General features: G+C 43.5%; 1 protein-coding gene across 14 annotated transcripts in view; it reads right to left on the bottom strand.

Moving 5' to 3' along the window:
- Positions 1–19,436, bottom strand: part of Pard3 (par-3 family cell polarity regulator) — a 555,587-nt gene that overhangs the window by 95,216 nt on the left and 440,935 nt on the right. The window contains exon 23 of one of the 14 annotated variants that reach the window (XM_031341870.1): positions 2,390–2,673. The exons of 11 other annotated variants lie outside the window; for them this stretch is intronic. In XM_031341870.1, the coding sequence (XP_031197730.1) occupies positions 2,670–2,673 (4 nt within the window). In that variant the 3' untranslated portion in view covers positions 2,390–2,669. Of the gene's footprint in view, positions 1–2,389; positions 2,674–4,715; positions 4,765–14,681; positions 14,895–19,436 lie in introns of those variants that run through there. 2 more of the 14 variants (XM_031341869.1, XM_031341868.1) reach the window with 2 other exon arrangements.

The raw sequence follows: 19,436 nt of genomic DNA, 5'->3' as shown, positions 1-19,436 counted from the left end.
CTCTTACACGTGAAACTGCCTGGGCCTGGTGTCTGCAGACGCTTCCTGCCGCAACTCAAAACCCATCAGATGGTACCTGGGGGTGAATATGATTAAAATGTATGGGGCTGGAGAGATGGATCAGTGGCTAGTGCTATTCCCATACCCACATGGTGCTTCTGTATCTCCAGTTCCAGAGGATCTGGGGCCTTTTCCTGACCTCCACAAGCACCAGGCAGGCATATGGTACACATTCACATATGCAGACAAACACTCATAAGCATAGAATAAAATAAATCTAAAAAATAAATGAAAAGCATATTATATGCCTGTAGAAAAAAGTCTTAATGAAATCCATTATTATATATATTGTTATATGTGCTAATAAAAACCTCTTAGATGCAAAATCTGTATTAAATTATTGATGCAGTAAAATATACATGAAATAAGTCACCACCTTCCTCTATCACTAAAAAAAGCTCTAAAATATATTTGTATCGAAAGCCACAAAATAATTATAATTTCTATTTCTATTTCTGTATTCAGCATACTTTTTAAAGAAACATTTTATAGTTGTATTACCAATACCAGTAAATGGATGTTAAAGGCACAACTCATTGGCTCATTATCTACCTGGTGGTCTCAGAGAAGAAAAGATTACAAAGTATCTAAGTCAAGAGTCTTGAGCCCTGTGTCTGTCATCCACACAGACAGACATTGGGACACCAACGGGAAGGTTCCTCATTCTTAGGTCCAACATCTCATTTCGCATTTGTATGTAAATATCTAAAAAGCACAAAGCAAACTGAGTAAGTGGGCCTCCCCACCCTAACAACAAACCTACCTGCAGAGCAACACTAGATGAGACCACTGGAAACTCTACAGCTAGGGATACTATGAAATTTACAAGGAACTTTTCAGATATAAGCACACAGCCGGGATGTTAGTGCTCTTAACCATTGCAAGCCGCTTATCCTTATCTCCCGATCCCACTGCCTTCCCGGAGTGACTGATGCTTGGAGTCACCAGCTTCACAGAAAATAGGCAGCTGCATTATTGTCCACAGCCATCCCCACTGCTGGTAGAGACAGGAAACTGTGTGGAGCCCAGATCAATAGACATGTCAACAGTAAGCTGCCTAATCTAATTCAGCCTATCTCATCTTGGGGCCCAGAGTCTGCAGTCTGCTCTTGGTGCCTTCTGGCAGGAAATGGTTTGGAAGGGTTAGTCTTCCGAAGTTTATCCTCTAGGCTCTTGGATGTTTACTCAGGGAACTGAGATCTCAAATGTCTTTTAAATGGCAGTGATATAAACTGGGCATGTTTGACTTTCCCTGTGTGTAAAACTAAACCTGTGACTCCCCTACCCATATAAATAAACAGATAGATAAGTATAGTAGACATACATATAATATATATGATATATAATAAATTTATATAATATAATATGCAATATATGAATATGATATATAACATATATGTAAAGCAACATTTTTTTGATTCTTTGAGAATTTTACATAATGCATTTTGAACTTAATCACCTCCCCTGACTTCTTCCTGATCTTGGACACTTCATGGGAAATTGTCCGGGTGTATTCCAAGATTTAGAATTAACTGAGTTATTAAACTCCTTCCCTTCCCACCCAATGGCATCTTCCTGAAAAGGAAGGACTCTTCATTAATTTTTCTCTCTTATTTCACTGCACTGGACAAATGCCTTTTCTAGTCATGAAGTCTCAGATCATGAAGTATGAAGTTCAGTCATGCTTTCTCAGACTTGGGTAAGAAACAGTGGACTGGCTCAGAAGATTATGATTGACGTCCATCTAGTCTGGCTTTGCCCAAGACACTACCAATCATGGGCCAGAGCAAGCCTGTTTCTGTCTGTGTCTCTCCTCTGTCCTGAACTACTTATTAGCACCAAGAGAATGGTACGAATTGCATCTGTCACCTGGGCGCTAATGTTAGCAGCACTGGGACAAACTATGCTTCTATTATTGGCAAACAAAGGGCATGGGTGTGTGTCCTCACTTCCCACACTTGTGAACACACCCACTTGTGCAAGCCTCAGGGCTTCCCCCAAGTCTTTGAAAAGGCTGATTCCTTAGCCCTGCTGCCTTCACAGGACTCCAGTAGGTGTTCCTGACTGTGTGACCTCACTGTGTGCAAAGCACTGTGGGAAGGGGAACACTGAGGCCATGCCCTAAGCCTGTGTTAAGGCTAGGGAAGACTGGCATGGCAGCGGTGAGCTGGTGGATGGATAGACAAAGTGGCCCAGAAGGAAAATTTATACTAGGTGGAGTTCTACATACCTCAAGCCTCAAGGGGGAGAAGGGGGTTTGTGGTTAGTCCCACATTAGTGTGGTCACAGGGGCAGACATGTTGGGTTTGGATATGAGACATTCACTGAATTTCTATCTGAAGTCAGGCTTTATTTCAAGCACCAGATCAACTTCGGTGTTCAAGATAAACCCTATACTGCCTCATGGCATCCATCCACAGCTGCAAAGAGGCAGGTGGAGAGCTATCAAGAAATTAACAATATGGCTTCAGAGCTTGCTGAGAGCTTTATGGGTAGAGTGCAGCACTAGGAGGGTTAGGTGGGGATTGAAGAAGTGACCTCAGGACCAGGTTGAAGCAACTTCATATATAAAACCTGGACATTGCTTCCCCATGATGTTGCCTGAAGGTTCACCTGGAGAACAAAGAACAGGAAAGACACCACGTATCATCAACCTCCCATTCACTATACTATTCTAGAAAGTTCTACGGAGCAGATATGACTTACTTGAGTTGTTACTCTTTGTAGAAGGGTTGGCACATAGTACCGCAGTTTGTTTTTAGATGGATAAAGGGAGGAACAGAAGGGAAAACAATAACACCTCACAAGGAACTCATATTAACCAAGCCCTAGGAAGAGGGAGGACCAGGGGACCACACTGCCGATGGTGAAGGCTGAAGGCCACCCTCACCTGGCCCCTTCACGTAGCTGTCTACCAACACTCTGAACTCTGGGATGTGTTCAGGTGTTGGGTTATGTACAGAGCAGGTCAGTGGTGGGGCTGGGGATGGCTAGGACTCTGGGGTAAGGAGGTTTCTGAAGCTTCCTACTTCTTTTTGCTCTGTAGAACACAGACTAGTGGAGGATGAAGAGCTGAAGTCAGTGTCTTTGTATGTACATGCACCCCAACTCACTCATACACAGTACTACCTCAAAGTTGACATGTCCATTACCAATGGAACCAAGACTTAGCAACAAAGGGTACCCATGAGATTCACTAGAAACACTGAGGTTCACTGAGGCAGGAGGCCTCAGGGGGAAGTCACAGTGAAGAAGAGACAACTGCTCTCAATCTATAAAACTGTCCTATCCGGGTCCTGGATCCTGGTCTTCAGGGAAATCCCAGCCATCCAAATGGTGATGGAATAACAATGCAACAATGGGATGACTCTACAGACATGTTTGACTGGGGAACCAAACTCCCTATAAGTGAATAGAATTTATCAGAATCTCATGTTCAATCTTACTTCCTACATATCAAAACAATATGGTGGCAAGATAGAATCAATTGTGACAATTTGTCCTCTTATCATAAGCATGTATAAGTAAGATCTTAGCAATATCAGCAGCAAAGCACAGAAAAGAGCCAGTCATGTTCAGAGGGGTCGATCACAGTCTGAAGTGATTCTGTCTCATCCCTTATGGTAAGTGGAAACTTCATGGCACATTGAAATTCTCCATTCACGAGTGAACAGGCAGAAGGAGGTTAGAGCACAGGTCCCTGCAGGAGGCACTTGGACCTGATTCACCTGGTGAATCAATAACTGGTGCCAAGTAAGCAATAGGCTCACAGTGTTCACAGGCTGCCAGACTGGGTAGAAAGTAACATAACTGGAATTTCATTCTGGCTTCTTCAGGATCTCTTCATGCATCCGTCCAAGCTGTACACTGTCTGGATCAGTGTCGGTCTGTAATCGCTGTAACACTTCTGTAGCAGACAATAACACTGGGTTTTAAGAAGATGCCCCCATGAAGGGGAAATGATGTTTGTGAAAACAGGTGCCTTCTCAAACTGGTACAAAAAGAATGCCCTGTTGCCTGTTAGTGGATCTGATGACAGGTGTGTAGAATTCAAAAGAGGTGGGCGCAAAACTGTGCAAGGGCCCATCAACTGTCCAAGTGTTACTATGTGTTGGATCTGCTGAGTCCACCCGCCGCTGATGAGTATGATTCAAGTTACCAGAGGATTTGGGGAATGGGTTAAAGGTAGCCATAGCATTCTCAGGAATTCACACAATCGCTAGTATTAGGTCTATATTGCCTAGGTTACTTCTAAGTCTCAAGCCTCCCAAGTTCTAGGCTTACAGGTGTGAGCCACCCCAACCTAGCTAAGAGGCTATCTTAAATGCGTCTGTTAAAAATAAAAATCCAGTGTCTGGGGCACTAGTGTGGTGGGTAGAGTGGTCACCCAGCACAAACAAAGCCCTAAGTTTTATCCCCAGTACCACAGGTATCATACTAGGCTATATTGGGAATTTAGGGATAGCCTGAGCTACATGAGATCCTGTCTCAAAAAAAAGGAACAATACAACACAAACAAAAGTGGAAATCCATTACAGGTTTATACATTTTTAGTTTCCTTTTTTTTTTTCAGATAGGTCTATCCATGTGAAACAAAAATCATGATAGTACAGTTAGTTACCTTTCTCTCTGGATTTCCAGGTAAGCTCAGCTTCTCCTGTTCTTCAAGGTTAATCATAGAAGCTGAAGTGGCCCACAGCCCAACTGTGGCAAGGGTAAAACAGAAAAGTCTTATTATGTACTTCTAGAGCAGTGGTTCTCAACCTGTGGGTCATGATCCCTTTGGGGATCATATATCAGCTATCTTGCATATCAGATATTTCTATTTCTATTTGTAACATTAGCAAAATTCATTATGAAGTAGCAATGAAATAATTTTATGGTTGGGAGTCATCACAACATGAGGAATGTATTAAACGGTCACAGCATTAAGAAGGTTGAGAACCATTGTTCTAGAGGAACAAAACAGGAGCTAACTCCATTAGCAGAAAAAAAATGGGACTTCTAGGGGCAGTGGTTGCATGTATTATGGTACATATTTAAATGATGACTAAGAAAACTCAGTAGAAATCTATCATTGCTGCTTTCTCCTACGCAGAAGGACTAAGCTGCCACACCCCTCATTACAAAACAAAGGCCCCTTTGCAGGTATAAAGCTCAACAGGGACTGTCTTAATTGGGCTGGTAATGGGAACTAGCTGAAGACAGCCCCTGTTCATAGCAGGTCTCTGGAGATGTTAGCACTCCATAGACTGCAGTCTGAAATTTCTCACTGAGCCTGTCTCCAGCTGTCCCCTAGCTTTGACATTAGCCTTAAATATCACCTCTAAGTCAATCATTTTGTCTCCATCAAAGGTCACGTTGAATTGCTTCCTGCCTCTGTGAGCCTCTTGCTTTGCTCAATAGTAGTTGTAATGTGCTTAAATTAAGACTTTGGCACTGTAATGAGTTATACAATTCAAAAGCAAAAACACTCCCATTTCTACTCTAAGATCTTCCCAACCAGAGGCAAGGGGACCTCCTGTGGCCACAAGGGAACAGAGTGGCTGCTGGAAGCTTCCATGGCTGGAAGCATAGTCAGATAAATGACTTGCAAATTAAAAGAAACATTTCCATGGCTCAGTGTGGCAGCCTGCTTTTGGGGATATAAGGTTAAAAGTGAACAATAAACCTTTTAAGGTTATTGAGAGTAAATTATTAACACACTTCACCTTCCGTTTGTCCTCTCTGGCATCCCAGAGATTACTGACAGCAGCCCCACTCCTACAACTTGTAAATCAAAGGAGATCTTTACAGCATAAGGCCAGCTGATTAAAATGTTCTGCCACAGGGGACCAACAGAGACGATGGGAGTGGCAGCCTGCTTTTGTGTGTGTGTGTGTGTGTGTGTGTGTGTGTGTGTGTTTGTGTGTGGTTTATGTGTGTTTGTGTGTGGAGGTGGGTGGAGGTGGTATATATATACATATATATACATTTATACATACATATATATGTATATATATGTATACACACACACACACATTTTACTTTTTAAAACACGAAGCTTGTGAAAGCTTTTGAAACAGTATGTTGTTAAAATTGTGAGCTTTCATCTCTGGAAGTAGCCCAGAGGATCAATTCCATCTATGAAATCTCCTCACAATATTCAAAATAATGAGCATGGTTCTCCATTCAGGCATAGGTGGCATCCCGCAACCTAGAATGAATCTTACTGGGAGGGCTTTGTGCAAACCTGAACTGTTTCAGGGGGGGCTGGCAACTGACTTAGCGGGGAGCAGAATTTTCTTTTAGCCCACAAAGCTCTATACCAGAAAAGGGGAACTGCCAAGAAACCTTCCCCAAGGAGGACTCCTTAGGTAACCAGAGGTGCAAATAGGACTTGGGCTTTGTTTGCAGGCTCCTGTGTTCCTGCCTTTTGTAAGAAGGTGGCTCTCTAACTGGGTGAAATCAATTTCCAGTGAAAATGCCTTCCCACCCCTAGGCCTTCCAATCCTGCCCCATGGCCTGCCCCTTTAAATGAGGACACCTGGGAAGAAGCCACCAAAGGCTGGGGTGGGGGTGGAGGTGGGGCAGGGATGGGAATAAGCCACCTCTGGGAGCTACACTAGACCAGCCCAAGTGATCTGACTGAAGGGCTACCCAAAGCAGAACAGCTCATCTCCCCAATTGCTGGTCATTCAAAGACTGGCTAGTAACTTATCTCAGAACTTGGGCTATGTTAGTGAAGTATGTCAGTCTATGAAGTTTAAGTGCACAGGACAAGGAGATCTTGGCAGTGAGCATGTCTAGCCTGCATCTCTGTCACTTTATTGATGTTCACCATCCTTGAAAACAGAGAGTCCACAATTCCAGTGGGTCCAGAAAGCATGCATGGAGCAGTCCCTCAGTCTCCTTTTCCTGAGAACGACAACTTGCTTTATTTTTCATTTGACAAGTAAAATAGGTATTTATGATTGGCGTTAAGATATTCGTATAGGTTTCTACACTGCAGGGCAACCAGATCAATACTATTTCATACACATCTACTTCTTGCTGAAAGCCAGTGATAGCTACTCTTCTTTCAATGAAGCTATGGAGTGCAGAGAGAGGGCTGTGTGATGGTCACAGACCCCTGGAGCATCCTTTTCTAACAAGGCATCATACCTCTGAATTAATCAACTACTATGCTAAAGACAAAAGCACAGACAGGAGTTTAGCCAGCAGCAGCTGCTTTCCTTTTCAATTGTCCTGACTCATCTATAGGCTAAAAGCAGAGTGTGGGATGGGAACCGAGATGGGAGTGACTGAGTTACTTCTGCAAAGATCAGATGACACCACCATGTGTGGGTAACAGAAGCTAGGAGAGCAAATGCCATGATCCCAAGGACGCCATGTGCCAGTTAGCGTGTCCACTTTTGTGCCCAGGCCAGACATATTGGTGTCTTTTTCACCTATTCTTAACTTTTGTTTTTTATTTTTAGTGTTGAAATGTCTTGTCTGCACACATGTATGTATATGGTGTGCATGCTTAGTATTCACAGAAGTCAGGAGAGGACATCAGATCTCCTAGAACTGGAGTTATGAGTGGATACGGAATTCTATGTGGGAGCTGTAAACTGAACCTGGGTCCTCTAGAAGAGCAGTCAATGCTCTCTAATCTACTAAACCTCACCATCCCTGCCCCTTGCTTTTTGAGACAGGGTCTCTGAACCTGGAGCTCCTATCTCTGTCCCCCCACCAGCCCCCAGTGCTAGGAATACAGGTGTGTGTCACCACAGCCAGCTCTACACAGGTTCTGAGGATGACGTTCAGGTCCTTGTGCTTTCCCAACCAGAACATCTACCCAGCTCTTACTGTTGCTTTTTAAAATGGCACTGGCATGGATTCTTCTAAGTGAGTATACTTAAAGCTACTGAATGGTTCATGTATGGGTGTTCATGATCGTAAAATTTTTACCACACAAACACAAAAACCTCATAAGCAAATGAACTTGGCAAGGCAACACACACACACACACACACAAGGGTAAAAATTCGATCTGATAATTTAAAAATCTCATGCTTTCTTTATATATCACAGGATTCGACATAATTAAAAGTACTATTATTATAAGTTAGCAAGGAGACCACAGGAGAGAGGAGCAAGCTCCCTCCTTTCACGCACTGCTGCTCCCTTTTCTGAGCTCTGAACAAAGGCTTGGCACTTTTTATGGAATGAAGGTTCCCACTGTGTGTGTGCCAGTTGTCTGAGTGGCAAAGAGACACTGAGGCTTCCCCAGAATGGCTCAATCGGACAGCCCTTTGAATAAAGATTGACAGCATTAGCCCCAAATGCTGGGGGAAGATTCCTTCAAGATTCAGGGACCTTGTATACATGAACCCCATTGTTCCTACAACAATAGATGGACGAAGGGTCCCAGCAGTAATCAATCCACTTGGCCTTACAGGGCTCATGAGGCAAAGAGGGGGCCCAGAGATCCATTTTGTGATGGGTAGAGGGCAGTGCGGCTCTCAGATACCTGAAGGCTATCCAGGAAGGACCCCAAGGGCTAGCCCAATACTTAGTCTTACTCCTGGCTTTCCAGGGAGTGCCTCAGCCTTAACAGCCCGCCTTTAGTCTTTACAATTACATTGATATACTCTAAATCCTGGCATGATAAGCCCAAGACAGGAAGAAGAGCCAACACAGTCCTGGAGAACCTGGCCAACTTTTATGCATCCTTCCTGGGGTCTCACACCCTTTCTACTCTCAATTTTCCACCCAGGGCACCTGGGTCTCTCATGCCTTGAGTTTGCTGGGATCTGTGTGTGTTTGTCCATCTAACAGAAGACAGTACAGTATTCAAGGAATATGCTACATGCTGCGTAGAAGTGGATTATGGGAACTGGAGGGCTGCACAGAAAGTAGGCTGCAAGGGCAGCAGAAAGTGTGCTGAGCCTGTGGGTCACACTCACCCATTCATGGACAACGTTTCTTTCTGGGAAGCAACAACCAAGGAACCTTGAATTTAGGGCATCTTGGGAAGAAGGCCTAGGCTGTACCAAACAGATGGTACTATCAGACCACAAGAGGAGATGGCAGTTTGATGGTTGAGCTAGATTGTCAGCTTGATAGGATTTAGAGTTGCCATGGAAACAAACCTCTGGCCACGTCCATCAGGAGATTTCTAGGTGTTATTAGAGGTGGGAAGATCTACTCTGGATGTGGGTGGCACTGTCCCAGGGGTTGGAGTCTCCAATTGAAGTAAAAAAGGAGAAAGTAGGCTGAGTACCAGCGTTTATCTGGCTCTGCCTTCCTGACTGCAGATGCAACCATGTCTGCTGCCTAGCGCTCCTGCTGCCTAGGCGAACTGGACCCTCAAACTCTGAGCCAAAACCAATCCTAACTTCTTTAAGTTGCTTTTGCCTGATGTCTCACAGCAGAGGCAGGAGAAGTAACTAACACACGTGGAGAAAGAGCATTTCAGATCGGGGCAGGGGACCTAGACTGGCAAATCAGCCAAACGCAGTGTGTAAATTAGGTTAAACCCTGAATCAAACCAAGCTTCATCGGTTAGGGGAACAAACCTGAGTCTGGATTTTGAGTGCAGTGCTGTTGAGTTTATGTTTACCTGCTGTTGGGAGAGATTTCTAAGTGACTTATAGGACACAAGCCAGCTTTACACATATGTAGACCTCTTTAAGGGAGATAGCAAAGGGAACAGGAGGTGAGATCAGCTAGTCCCAGTGTGTTTTCTTTAACAAGAAAGCTGAAGTGTAAAAACAACCTAAGACAGGAACACTACACTACATGTGGATGTTACACAGACATTTTATGGTCTAAGCAATAAGTTTCATACAAGCACAGAAATAGCAATAAAAGAAATACAGATGAACCAATAATAGTCAGGTAAGATGCTCACGCAGAACCGTGAGCCAAAGATGTGGCTCAGACAATACAGTGCTTCCCTACCATGCATGAAACCCTGTGTCCCATTCCCAGCACCACATACAGTGAGTGTGGTGGTACAAGCCCGTAATTGCAACAAGAAGGAGGTTTTGCATTTAAGGGGATCAAAAGGTTAAGACCCTTCTCAGGATATACAGTAATAAGTTCAGGGCTAGCCTCAGCTAAATGAGACTTTCTCCCAAACAAAAGTAAGTTCTTTGCTTTTTCTTTGCTACATAGGGACTTATTAACATGGATGCGTATGTATATGTATGTATTGTGTATATAATATGTATTATGCATGAATGAATTTATTTTATTTTATCAATGTTTCTCAAACATTGGGTCTCACACATGCTAAGCAAATATTCATTCACTAAAGTATACACCGGTCTTTAGTCTCCTTTATAACCTGTGATGTAGTCATGGAAGATAATTTTCATAAAATAGAAAGTGTTCAGAGATATCATATAATGTACACGGAGACACATACATTCCCAGTAAGTGGTAGCCCCAGGGGTCCAACTCAGGTTTCTATGGCTCTAAACACCAGCAGAACTGTTTCTGTAAAGCATCTGTTTTAAACTCAGTGGGTGAAATGAAGAAGGTGAACATCAGCAGCTTGCTCTTAAGCCTGCAGTTTGGAATTGACTGCCTCAATCTGATGTGGTTCATATATCCAAGTAGATCAGCCCTGGGAGGACCAGTTTTGTTTCTAGAGACCAAACCAAATCCTGTGATCGCCATGACTCTCACACTCCTGTGAGAGAAGTGAGAATGAGAAGAGACTGTGCATGAGAAGATCTGGACTCCAGAGATTTTTATAAGACCAACTTCATAAGATTAGCATCCAGATGAGTTACCTGTCAAATCCTGACTCGGTTGGTGGAAGATGATTATCTTTCAGCTGAATTTGGGGAAATCTCACAAGATACAGCAAACATCCATGAGGGAGTTGGGCAATATTTCTTCTTCTTTCATCAATGTTTTAAACATATGGAAACTCCCCCTGGGAATAAGGGCAGACTGAGAGGGAAGGGAGAGTGCTCCATAGGGTGCAGGGAACAGAGGTGTGTCAGGTGACCCACTAGAAGTCTACAGGGAGAGAGACAGAAAGTCAGGAATGATAAGTCCTTGAATAGCTAGTAGTCAATGAGAGATGGAACTGTCCTGTGTCAGAGGGGCTCTATGTAGTCTAGATTTTTCTTTTCCTTGAGAAATGATGTCAGATAGTTGGGAGACAACCTTGAATCTCTGATCCCTCTGCCTCTGCCACCTGAGCAATGGGATTCCAGGCATGTACCACCATACCATGTCTATGTGGTGCTGAGGACAGAATACTGGACTCCATACATGCTGGGTGACTATGTGCTCCTCAGACTTTCTATGTACGCTATTGCATTGACCCTGGAGCAGCTGTTCAAGTCTATATTAAATCTAATGCCAAACATTTCAGGTCCTACTAGTCAGTCATGGAAAATTCCAAAGTGAATGATCATGTTTTGAGGAGGGTCTCAGTTCAATTCCTACAATGTAAATGAAAACAGCAAGAGTGATACAGTGCACTTGGAATCCTGGTGCTGGAGGAGTAGAGACAGGCAGATCCCAGGGTTCACTGGTCAGCTAGCTCACTTGGAGAGTTCCAGGCCAGTGAGAAACTGTGGTGGTTTAAATGACAATGTCCTCTACAGGACCAGACAAAGTTTGAATATTTGGTGCTCCGCGCCCCCCTGCATGCACACCTCCCCCCCCCTTGGTGGCACTGTTTCAGAGAGTGTGGCCTTGCTGGAGGAAGTATGTTAATGCAGGCAGGCTTTGAGGTTGCAAAGCCGTTGACCACTTGCAGTTTTCCGTCTGCCTCACACTTGCTGTCTGAAACATGTGTGCCCAGCTCCAGCTGTGATTTCTCTACTCGTCCCTTGTGGACTTTTCTCCCTCTGAAACAATAAGCCCAAACTGTTTCTACGAGCAGAGGCTTGGGCTACAGAGATGGCTCAGTGGTTAAGAGCACTTCCAGGGGTCCTGAGTTCAATTCCCAGCAACCACATGGTGGCTCATAACCATCTATCTATAAATGGGATCTGATGCCCTCATCTGGTGAGTCTGAAGACAGCTACAGTGTACTCACATATATAAAATAAATAAATAAATAAATCTTTTAAAAACTGCAGAGGCTCATCCTAATGATGACTATCTGTCCAAGCTTTTCAAATTGGATTTAGACACCGACATATATACATGCCCAAATGCATTCCTTGAAATAAACTCTATACCCAACGCTTTACAAAAAGATATATATGTGTGTAAACACATAATTTTCTTCTTTTAGTTGACACATTTAGTAAGTGGCAGCTGTGGCTCAGAGGGGCTCACCTCTGGGGCTTGCATCTGATTTACAGGCTCTGCATGGCCCAGATTCACACGAGTCTGGCTCAAAGCAATGTCTCCTGATGAAAGTCTGCCCTGTCCTGAGCAGCTGCCCTTGGCTATCGTATGGATAGACTTTTAGTCTCTGTTTTGTTCCTTTTCTTTCCAAAGCCCCTTGCTTTAACACTCTGATCTTGGCTTCTGGATCCAGATGACAGGTGATGGGAAATGCAGAGTTTTCCATTAATACCTCCATTTGAGTTCTCCAAAGAGAACCATTTTGTAAGGAATATAAACAAGCTGTGTGAGTTACTGAACTTATTATGAACATATCTGACATTCCAGTCAAGAGACCACATTTTAAACATAACCTTAGTGAATAGTTCTGTTGTCTGTTGATAACTGGAGCAAAACAATACATCTTGGTCCCGTCAGGAAATGGCACTTTGGCCAAGAAATAGGTTTTCTGTTCTTATCTCTCCACTAGTAGCTGTAAAGTGACCCCAAAGATAACACATATGCTAAAACATAATAGCTCAAATTCTCAGTAAGTATCAGGCACTGTGGAGAACTCTATGAAAGTCCAAATAGTAAAGCATCTCTTAGTAACTAGGTCCCTTCTCATCCTGGCCAGACACTGAGACCAGAGCTTGCTGAGGCTGAGCTGACACCACAGGAAAGATACCATCTGGGAGCTCAGGGTAGACATCTTGACTGTCTTCCTCCACATGACCTATCCAGGGCCAAGACTGCTCCCAGCATTTCCAACCACTGGGTATTTAACGCCCTGCCTTATTCAGCCCAGGTGGCTGGCCTAGACATGTCAGGTAAAGAGGAAAGCTGGAAAACGATCCAGAGTCTTTTCAGATCTATTCGCCTCACCAAGCAGAGACACAGAGTTTAGGAAACCTGCTAAGATAACACCATGTGAGTCCTACTTTAGTACCTACAATAGTGAGTCATCAATTAGGGCTGGAAAAAAAAGGGGCTTCCAACCTGAGAGTTTAGACAAGAATACTCTTAGATACATAGACTGATTTTTCTTCATTTACTGAGAAACATCACTGACCAAAGAACATGACCATCAGCAAGTGCCAGATATCATGGGACCTAAATGACCACTGGGTAGGAAGGTGATTTGAGAGGGCGAGTGGAGTTTTTGCCTTAGGGTAGTGTATGAAACAATTTTCCATTACTGTGACAAAGTATGTAATATACTCAAAGGGGGAATGTTTTCTTTCATTTATTATTTATTTGTGTCTGTGTGTGTGCATGTATGTGCACATGCACAAGAGGCCAAAGGTCAACCGGGGGTACTCCTTAGACGCTATTATTTACCATTTTGTTTTGTTTTGTTTTTCAAACCAAATCTCTCATCACATAGTCCCAGGTATCCCCCTGTCTCTGCCTCCTCAGTGCTGGGATTACAAGTATACAGCTCCACACACAGCTTTTTAGATGGCTTCTGGGGATTGACCCAAGTCTCAGGTGTACAGCCAAGTGTTCTGCTATGGAGCTAACTCTAGTCCTCAAGTTAACAGATGGGTTTTACACACCATAGATCATTTGGAAAAATAATGCATCTTTTTGTTTGCTTATTATTTGCTGTAATGAAAGATATTATAGGCAAATTGGTATTATAACCAACCTCCAGAGAGAAAGCTACTTCAAAATACCAGTCTGCAGCAGCCCATCGGAAAACACTGTTTTTCTTAACAACTTTTGCACTATTTGTAAATTTTCCTTTTCAATTAAACTAGATAATTTCTCCAAGGACTTGAGGAGTCTGAGAGTGATTAAATTACTGTTATTCTTTTGAAGATTCTACAACTCGGAACACTAACCCGGTGGGTGTTTCTCCCACTTACCGTGGGTTCCTGAGGTTTTGCTATCTTTTTGCTTTCTTTTAGAAGACACGATGGCTAGGCTGCACAACTGTAAACATTCTTTTACTCAGTTCCAAGGTTGGGATTCAAAGCAGGTTTCCCTGGAAGTACAGGGCAAGGAAGGGAAAAGGAGGGAGAGGGCGAGACTTGAGGCCAGTCCAGCATTGCTGCTGCATAGAACAGCTTAGTGCCATGAGCTGAGGGCACGGCTGGGCATCAAGCTCCATGGGCTGTGGCTAGGTTGCTGAGAGCTGTGGGGCAGGGACTGAGGCTGGCCATGGTTCAAAATCTTTCAGAACAACCTCCTTCGAAGTGTTTGCCCCCATAAGAACTTCTCTTATCAGTAGATCTTTTGAGGGTGCTGTAGTAATACATAAAATTGATCACTATTCATAGGTAACTTGCTTTTCTTTGTTTTCCATTGACTGTGCGTTTATAAAGAGCCACGTTAACGATTGCTGCTGTTTACTGATTGAGATTTAATGACCAACATAAACAAACATGTGTCTGTGTGATGTGACTGGCATGAAATCAGGTCTCCGGGAGCTCCGACTAATGAGTGGCCTTACAGGTCTGAACAGAGTCAGCAGTGGGTATTCACAGGAGCAAAGAGTCTAATAATTGCCTCTGCACATCGTTTATACTTTACATAGGAGCAAGTGATCTTCAGTCGTTCTGGAAAAAAAAAGAAGAATCTGACTATATAGTAGTAAAAAAATATTTTTTGTGGGGGTATCTAAAACATTTCTGTACACACTATCCCCTCTATATGTATCCTATGTACCTATTGGGTTGAGGGCATGTAGTATAGTAGTTGAATACATTCTTAGGATGTGAGGCCTTGGGTTTGATCCCAGTATTCCTCCAGAGAGAGAGAGAGGGAGAGAATGCACAAGACAGAAACAGACAAGACACACACACACACACACACACCCGGGGGAGGGTAGGGGCAGTTAGGCAGAGAGAACAGACAGACAGAAACACACATACACAGATAGACAGACAATGAACCTATGCATAAGAGCATCCATACACTCTTACTGGTATCAATGGAGACAATCTATGAAACAGACTGCCCAGTGGAAAGGGGCTGGCTACATCTGTGAACAGCGGCACCAGAGGAAGGGAGAGTCAGTTCCTGGAGAGCATGCAGGATCCATCATCTCTTAAACTGAAGCCAGTTTTTGGGTCTGTCGTAGCTCTAACATGAGTAATCTATGGTGCAGGGCCCAAGAAAGCAGGGATAGTGCTTACTGGAAGGCTGACGCTTAACCTCTGCAATCCAGACTCCCATCGTTCAGCAAGGCAACAGCAACCAACTAAAGCTGGAAGCTCCTCTCGCCTAGGCTGGAAGATGTAAAAGGCTCATGTGTTAAAAGCTCACCCCAAGTTCCATGAGGGTGGAAGCCTGTTCACTTGAAAGTGGTGGCAGAGGAATCCTAGGCCATTGGGCGTAAAGCTGCAAAGGCAAACAGGGTTCTTCAGCAGAGAACTCCTTCTGCCCATTGACTCTCCACCATGTGTGGAGCAGCTCTGCTCTGCCACACACTTCCCACAGGGCTGTGCATTTTGCAGTGACAAGCCATCCTGCCACACACCTGAAAGCAATGGAAATGAACCCATCTTCTCTCTTTATAAGTTGACTTTTTGTTGGTAACTAACAATAATGGAAAACTATCTCAGAAAACTATCTCACACACTGTTTTAGCTCCCACACACTGAAATTTACATTAACTGCACACCTGCATCCCCCCTACATGTTCCACAGCAGCCTTATCATTGATATTATTGTCAGTACAGGGTGCTGACAGTGATTATGAAGAACGGGTAATACCCTATGGGAATATAAGCAATGAGAACATAACGGGTAGCCAGAAACATTTAATTTCATTATGAAAAACATTCTCTTCCTTTTGGAAAGCCAGAAACACTTTGCGGTTGGGTTGTTTTCCTGTTTCGTGTTGTGCAAAGACTGCTATCGAGTGTCTCACAGCACTTGTTCACAGGAGTGATAACCAGGACATAGGGCACTGAACTAACAGATGCTCAAGTTGCTCAAGCCAATGCCAACACTCTAGTGTGGGTGGCTAAGGAAATGACCTGGGGCTGAAATAGTTCACCACTTCTTTACTTCATCAGGCCCTTTCTCCAGTTGGTCCAAATGGCTTCTAGGATGACAGATGTTACCGTGTGTCTCTTTCCTGCTTTACAACAGGAGGTATCAATGGGCTGGGAGAGGTCAGTTAAAATGAGTCCCACATCCAGAAGTCACTTCAGAAGACTTCTGCCTCAGCAACCTTCCCAACTCAGGACTTCTTTCTCACTTTTCTTATAAAAACACACATGCATGTACATGCATGCACACACACATGCATGCATGAGCACACATACACACACATACACAGGCATACACATGCACGCACACACACATGTGAATGCACACAAGCACATACACATGCATACACGCACACACGCAAACATGCACATGCATGTGTGCCAGCAAGTGCACACACATACATACAGACACACGCACAGGCACTCAAACATGAACACACATACTCAGGCACATACACAAGCATAATCAAAACCCAAACCAACCAACCAAACAGAACAAAAATTGCCATTAAGGCAGACAGCTATGCATGCAACTATCCTGGCAGAAATGAGGATATTCTAAAGAGATACTTGTATCTCCCAATCTGACTCTCAGACTGTTGAAACAATAGACCCCAAAGAAATGGGCATTTCCATAGGAACCTCATGATGGGAGAAGGAAAAGGCAGTGGCCAGAGGGGAACTTTTCTTCTGAAAGACATTTCACAGGCTTCTAACAACTTGTCAGACCATCTTACAGATGAAGCCCAGACAGTGATGGGTCAGTATGGGCAGGACCACTTTGACTGGGGCTGCTTAGACAGTCATATTCTTGTGCCTCTATTTAACCTTCAATCTTGGTTCAAGACCCCAGAAAGACTTAGGAGATTCACTGGATGCTGTTGTCCTTCTTCTGAATGTGGCCATGTTGGATACATCCCCTTTCCCTACTTTCCACTTTAACTTAGCTCTTTTAATTCGTTTATTGAGGGATGGTGGATGGGCATGACTTGAGACACAGGCTGTGACCCCTAAATTTGATAACATCCAGATGAACAACAGTTGAGACTGTCCTCTGGCCTCTACATGCACATTCAATGCACATTTACACACACACACACACACACACACACACACACACACACACACACACACTAATATAAGAACAGGAAGAATTATGGTTCATAGGAACATTTGAAAACTAAGAATAATTTAGCTGTTGGAAAATAGTATTCCCAATAGTTATTAAATTTGGTGTTTAAATAGCAGAATGTAATCCTCTTCAGCCAAAACTTAAAAATTCCTAATGAGAACCCAACAGCTCTAACCGACAGATGCTGAGGTCAAGCCACGCAGCCCCTCCCAGACAACACAAACCCATTATGGTGCTTAGGCACATTGCTGGGCTGTGGGAAAGAGCCTGTGCCTTGAAACTTAACCACAGAGCAGAGCTGCCGATTTGCTTCCTGAGGGCTTTTACTTTCTTTTCAGACAGATGGTCTAAAGTGGAGATGAAAGAAGCTGTTCTGATCTATTGTGTAGGTACAGAATGTTATCTTTGTTTTGTTTAAGCATCACCCTGCTTACAGTTAAATAATCGGGAGGAAATTCTCAGCTTCAGCTTGGAAGCAAGAGCCCACGGAGATGGTGTTTGATGATTTTCTTAGTACACTGGCGTCAATGTAAGACTCTAAATACAGACTCTACCATGAACGCTCTGTGCATGAGAGCTGGGTATTTTGTAGAAATACTGCCTCTTAACAAACTCAGCTATAGTTAGGAATTTGTGGCCACGTGTAAATTTCCATGCAGTACCTCATGGTTTTCCCAAAGCACGAAGCATATCTTGACATAGTTCAACACTAAAAACTCAGAACCCAGGAAGCACATTTAGCTTCGAAATTCGGAGGTACTGAAGCATGGAACACGCTGCTCTGGTGTACATTATAATCCCACGTCACATTGTTAAAATAATAAGGGCTTAAAGTAGTGCTTCTCCCTATATGCAAGACTGGGAATAAAGAGTGCTATTTTTTTAGAGGTAGCATTTGAATGCATTATTTCACAGGCCTCTCCTGGGTTGGCTTCATACCAGTAAATGATGTCTCATCAGCCCAAATAATTTGAAGGATGGTTCATGAATTTGGTTTATGAATACTGACATATTTCAACCCACAAATCAGGATGTAACACTGCATCAAAATGGAACTAAATGAGGAGGAAAGGGGGCTGCTGCCAACAGGAGAATCCCGACCAACGAACGAACAAAGACACTTAATTTAATAACGAAGCCACTTCACTGCACTCCACCTCGACCATGGTTATTACAATAAATGCATATTCAGATGCTTCCCAAGATGCCTCCCTTCCCTTTCAGTTCAAAACAATGCCTCTCTAATCCAATACAATTCTCTTCGCTCTGCCTTTCAGCAACCGGCTTTCCCGATTTCTAATCAAAGCTGTTGATAACTGGCTCCGGCAACAGAGTGTAAAATCCCAAATGAGTCATTAAATCTATAAGTGTGTTCCCTTTCAGAACTCAAGGTGTGCCTCATAGCCCGGCACATTGAGGCTCAACAAGGCTCTCTTGGGTTTTCATTTGTTAAGAATCTTCCCTAGCTAATGAAGGATGGCCTAGCTTTCCTGTCGTCTTTTTAAACAGCCAGTTCTGTGTGGACAATGCAGAGATCAGGAGGGCTGAATACCTCCTGTACCCTAGTTGGCAACCCTTGATGGGGCCCAGGATAAAGAAGCTGGAACCCAGCAATGTTTTCTGACTACAGCAGACAGAAGACACAGGAGGGAAAAGGAAGAAAAGATGGATTATAAAGAAAAATACAAAAACAACAAAAAAGCTTAAACACAAGAAAGCAGCTTTGAAAAAAGCAGTGCTTGACAGCTTTTGATTTTTTTTTCCTCAGAGAAACAGTGATGAGGGACAAAATGGTGTCTTAAATGTACTTTGTTTACGGGTGTCTTTAAATGTACTTTGTTTACTTATTATTCTGCATTTTGTTAGTTTATTACACACACGCAACACACATGCCAGTGGTTGTGGGTGTCTTCTTTTCTCAGTCTCCATGGGGTCTCTCACTGAACCTGGAGCTTTAAGATTAGGCTCAG

Source organism: Mastomys coucha, unplaced genomic scaffold, assembly GCF_008632895.1.
Source record: "Mastomys coucha isolate ucsf_1 unplaced genomic scaffold, UCSF_Mcou_1 pScaffold22, whole genome shotgun sequence".
In the NCBI taxonomy this organism is placed as follows: domain Eukaryota; kingdom Metazoa; phylum Chordata; class Mammalia; order Rodentia; family Muridae; genus Mastomys; species Mastomys coucha.
This window is presented reverse-complemented; position numbering and strand designations above follow the sequence as displayed.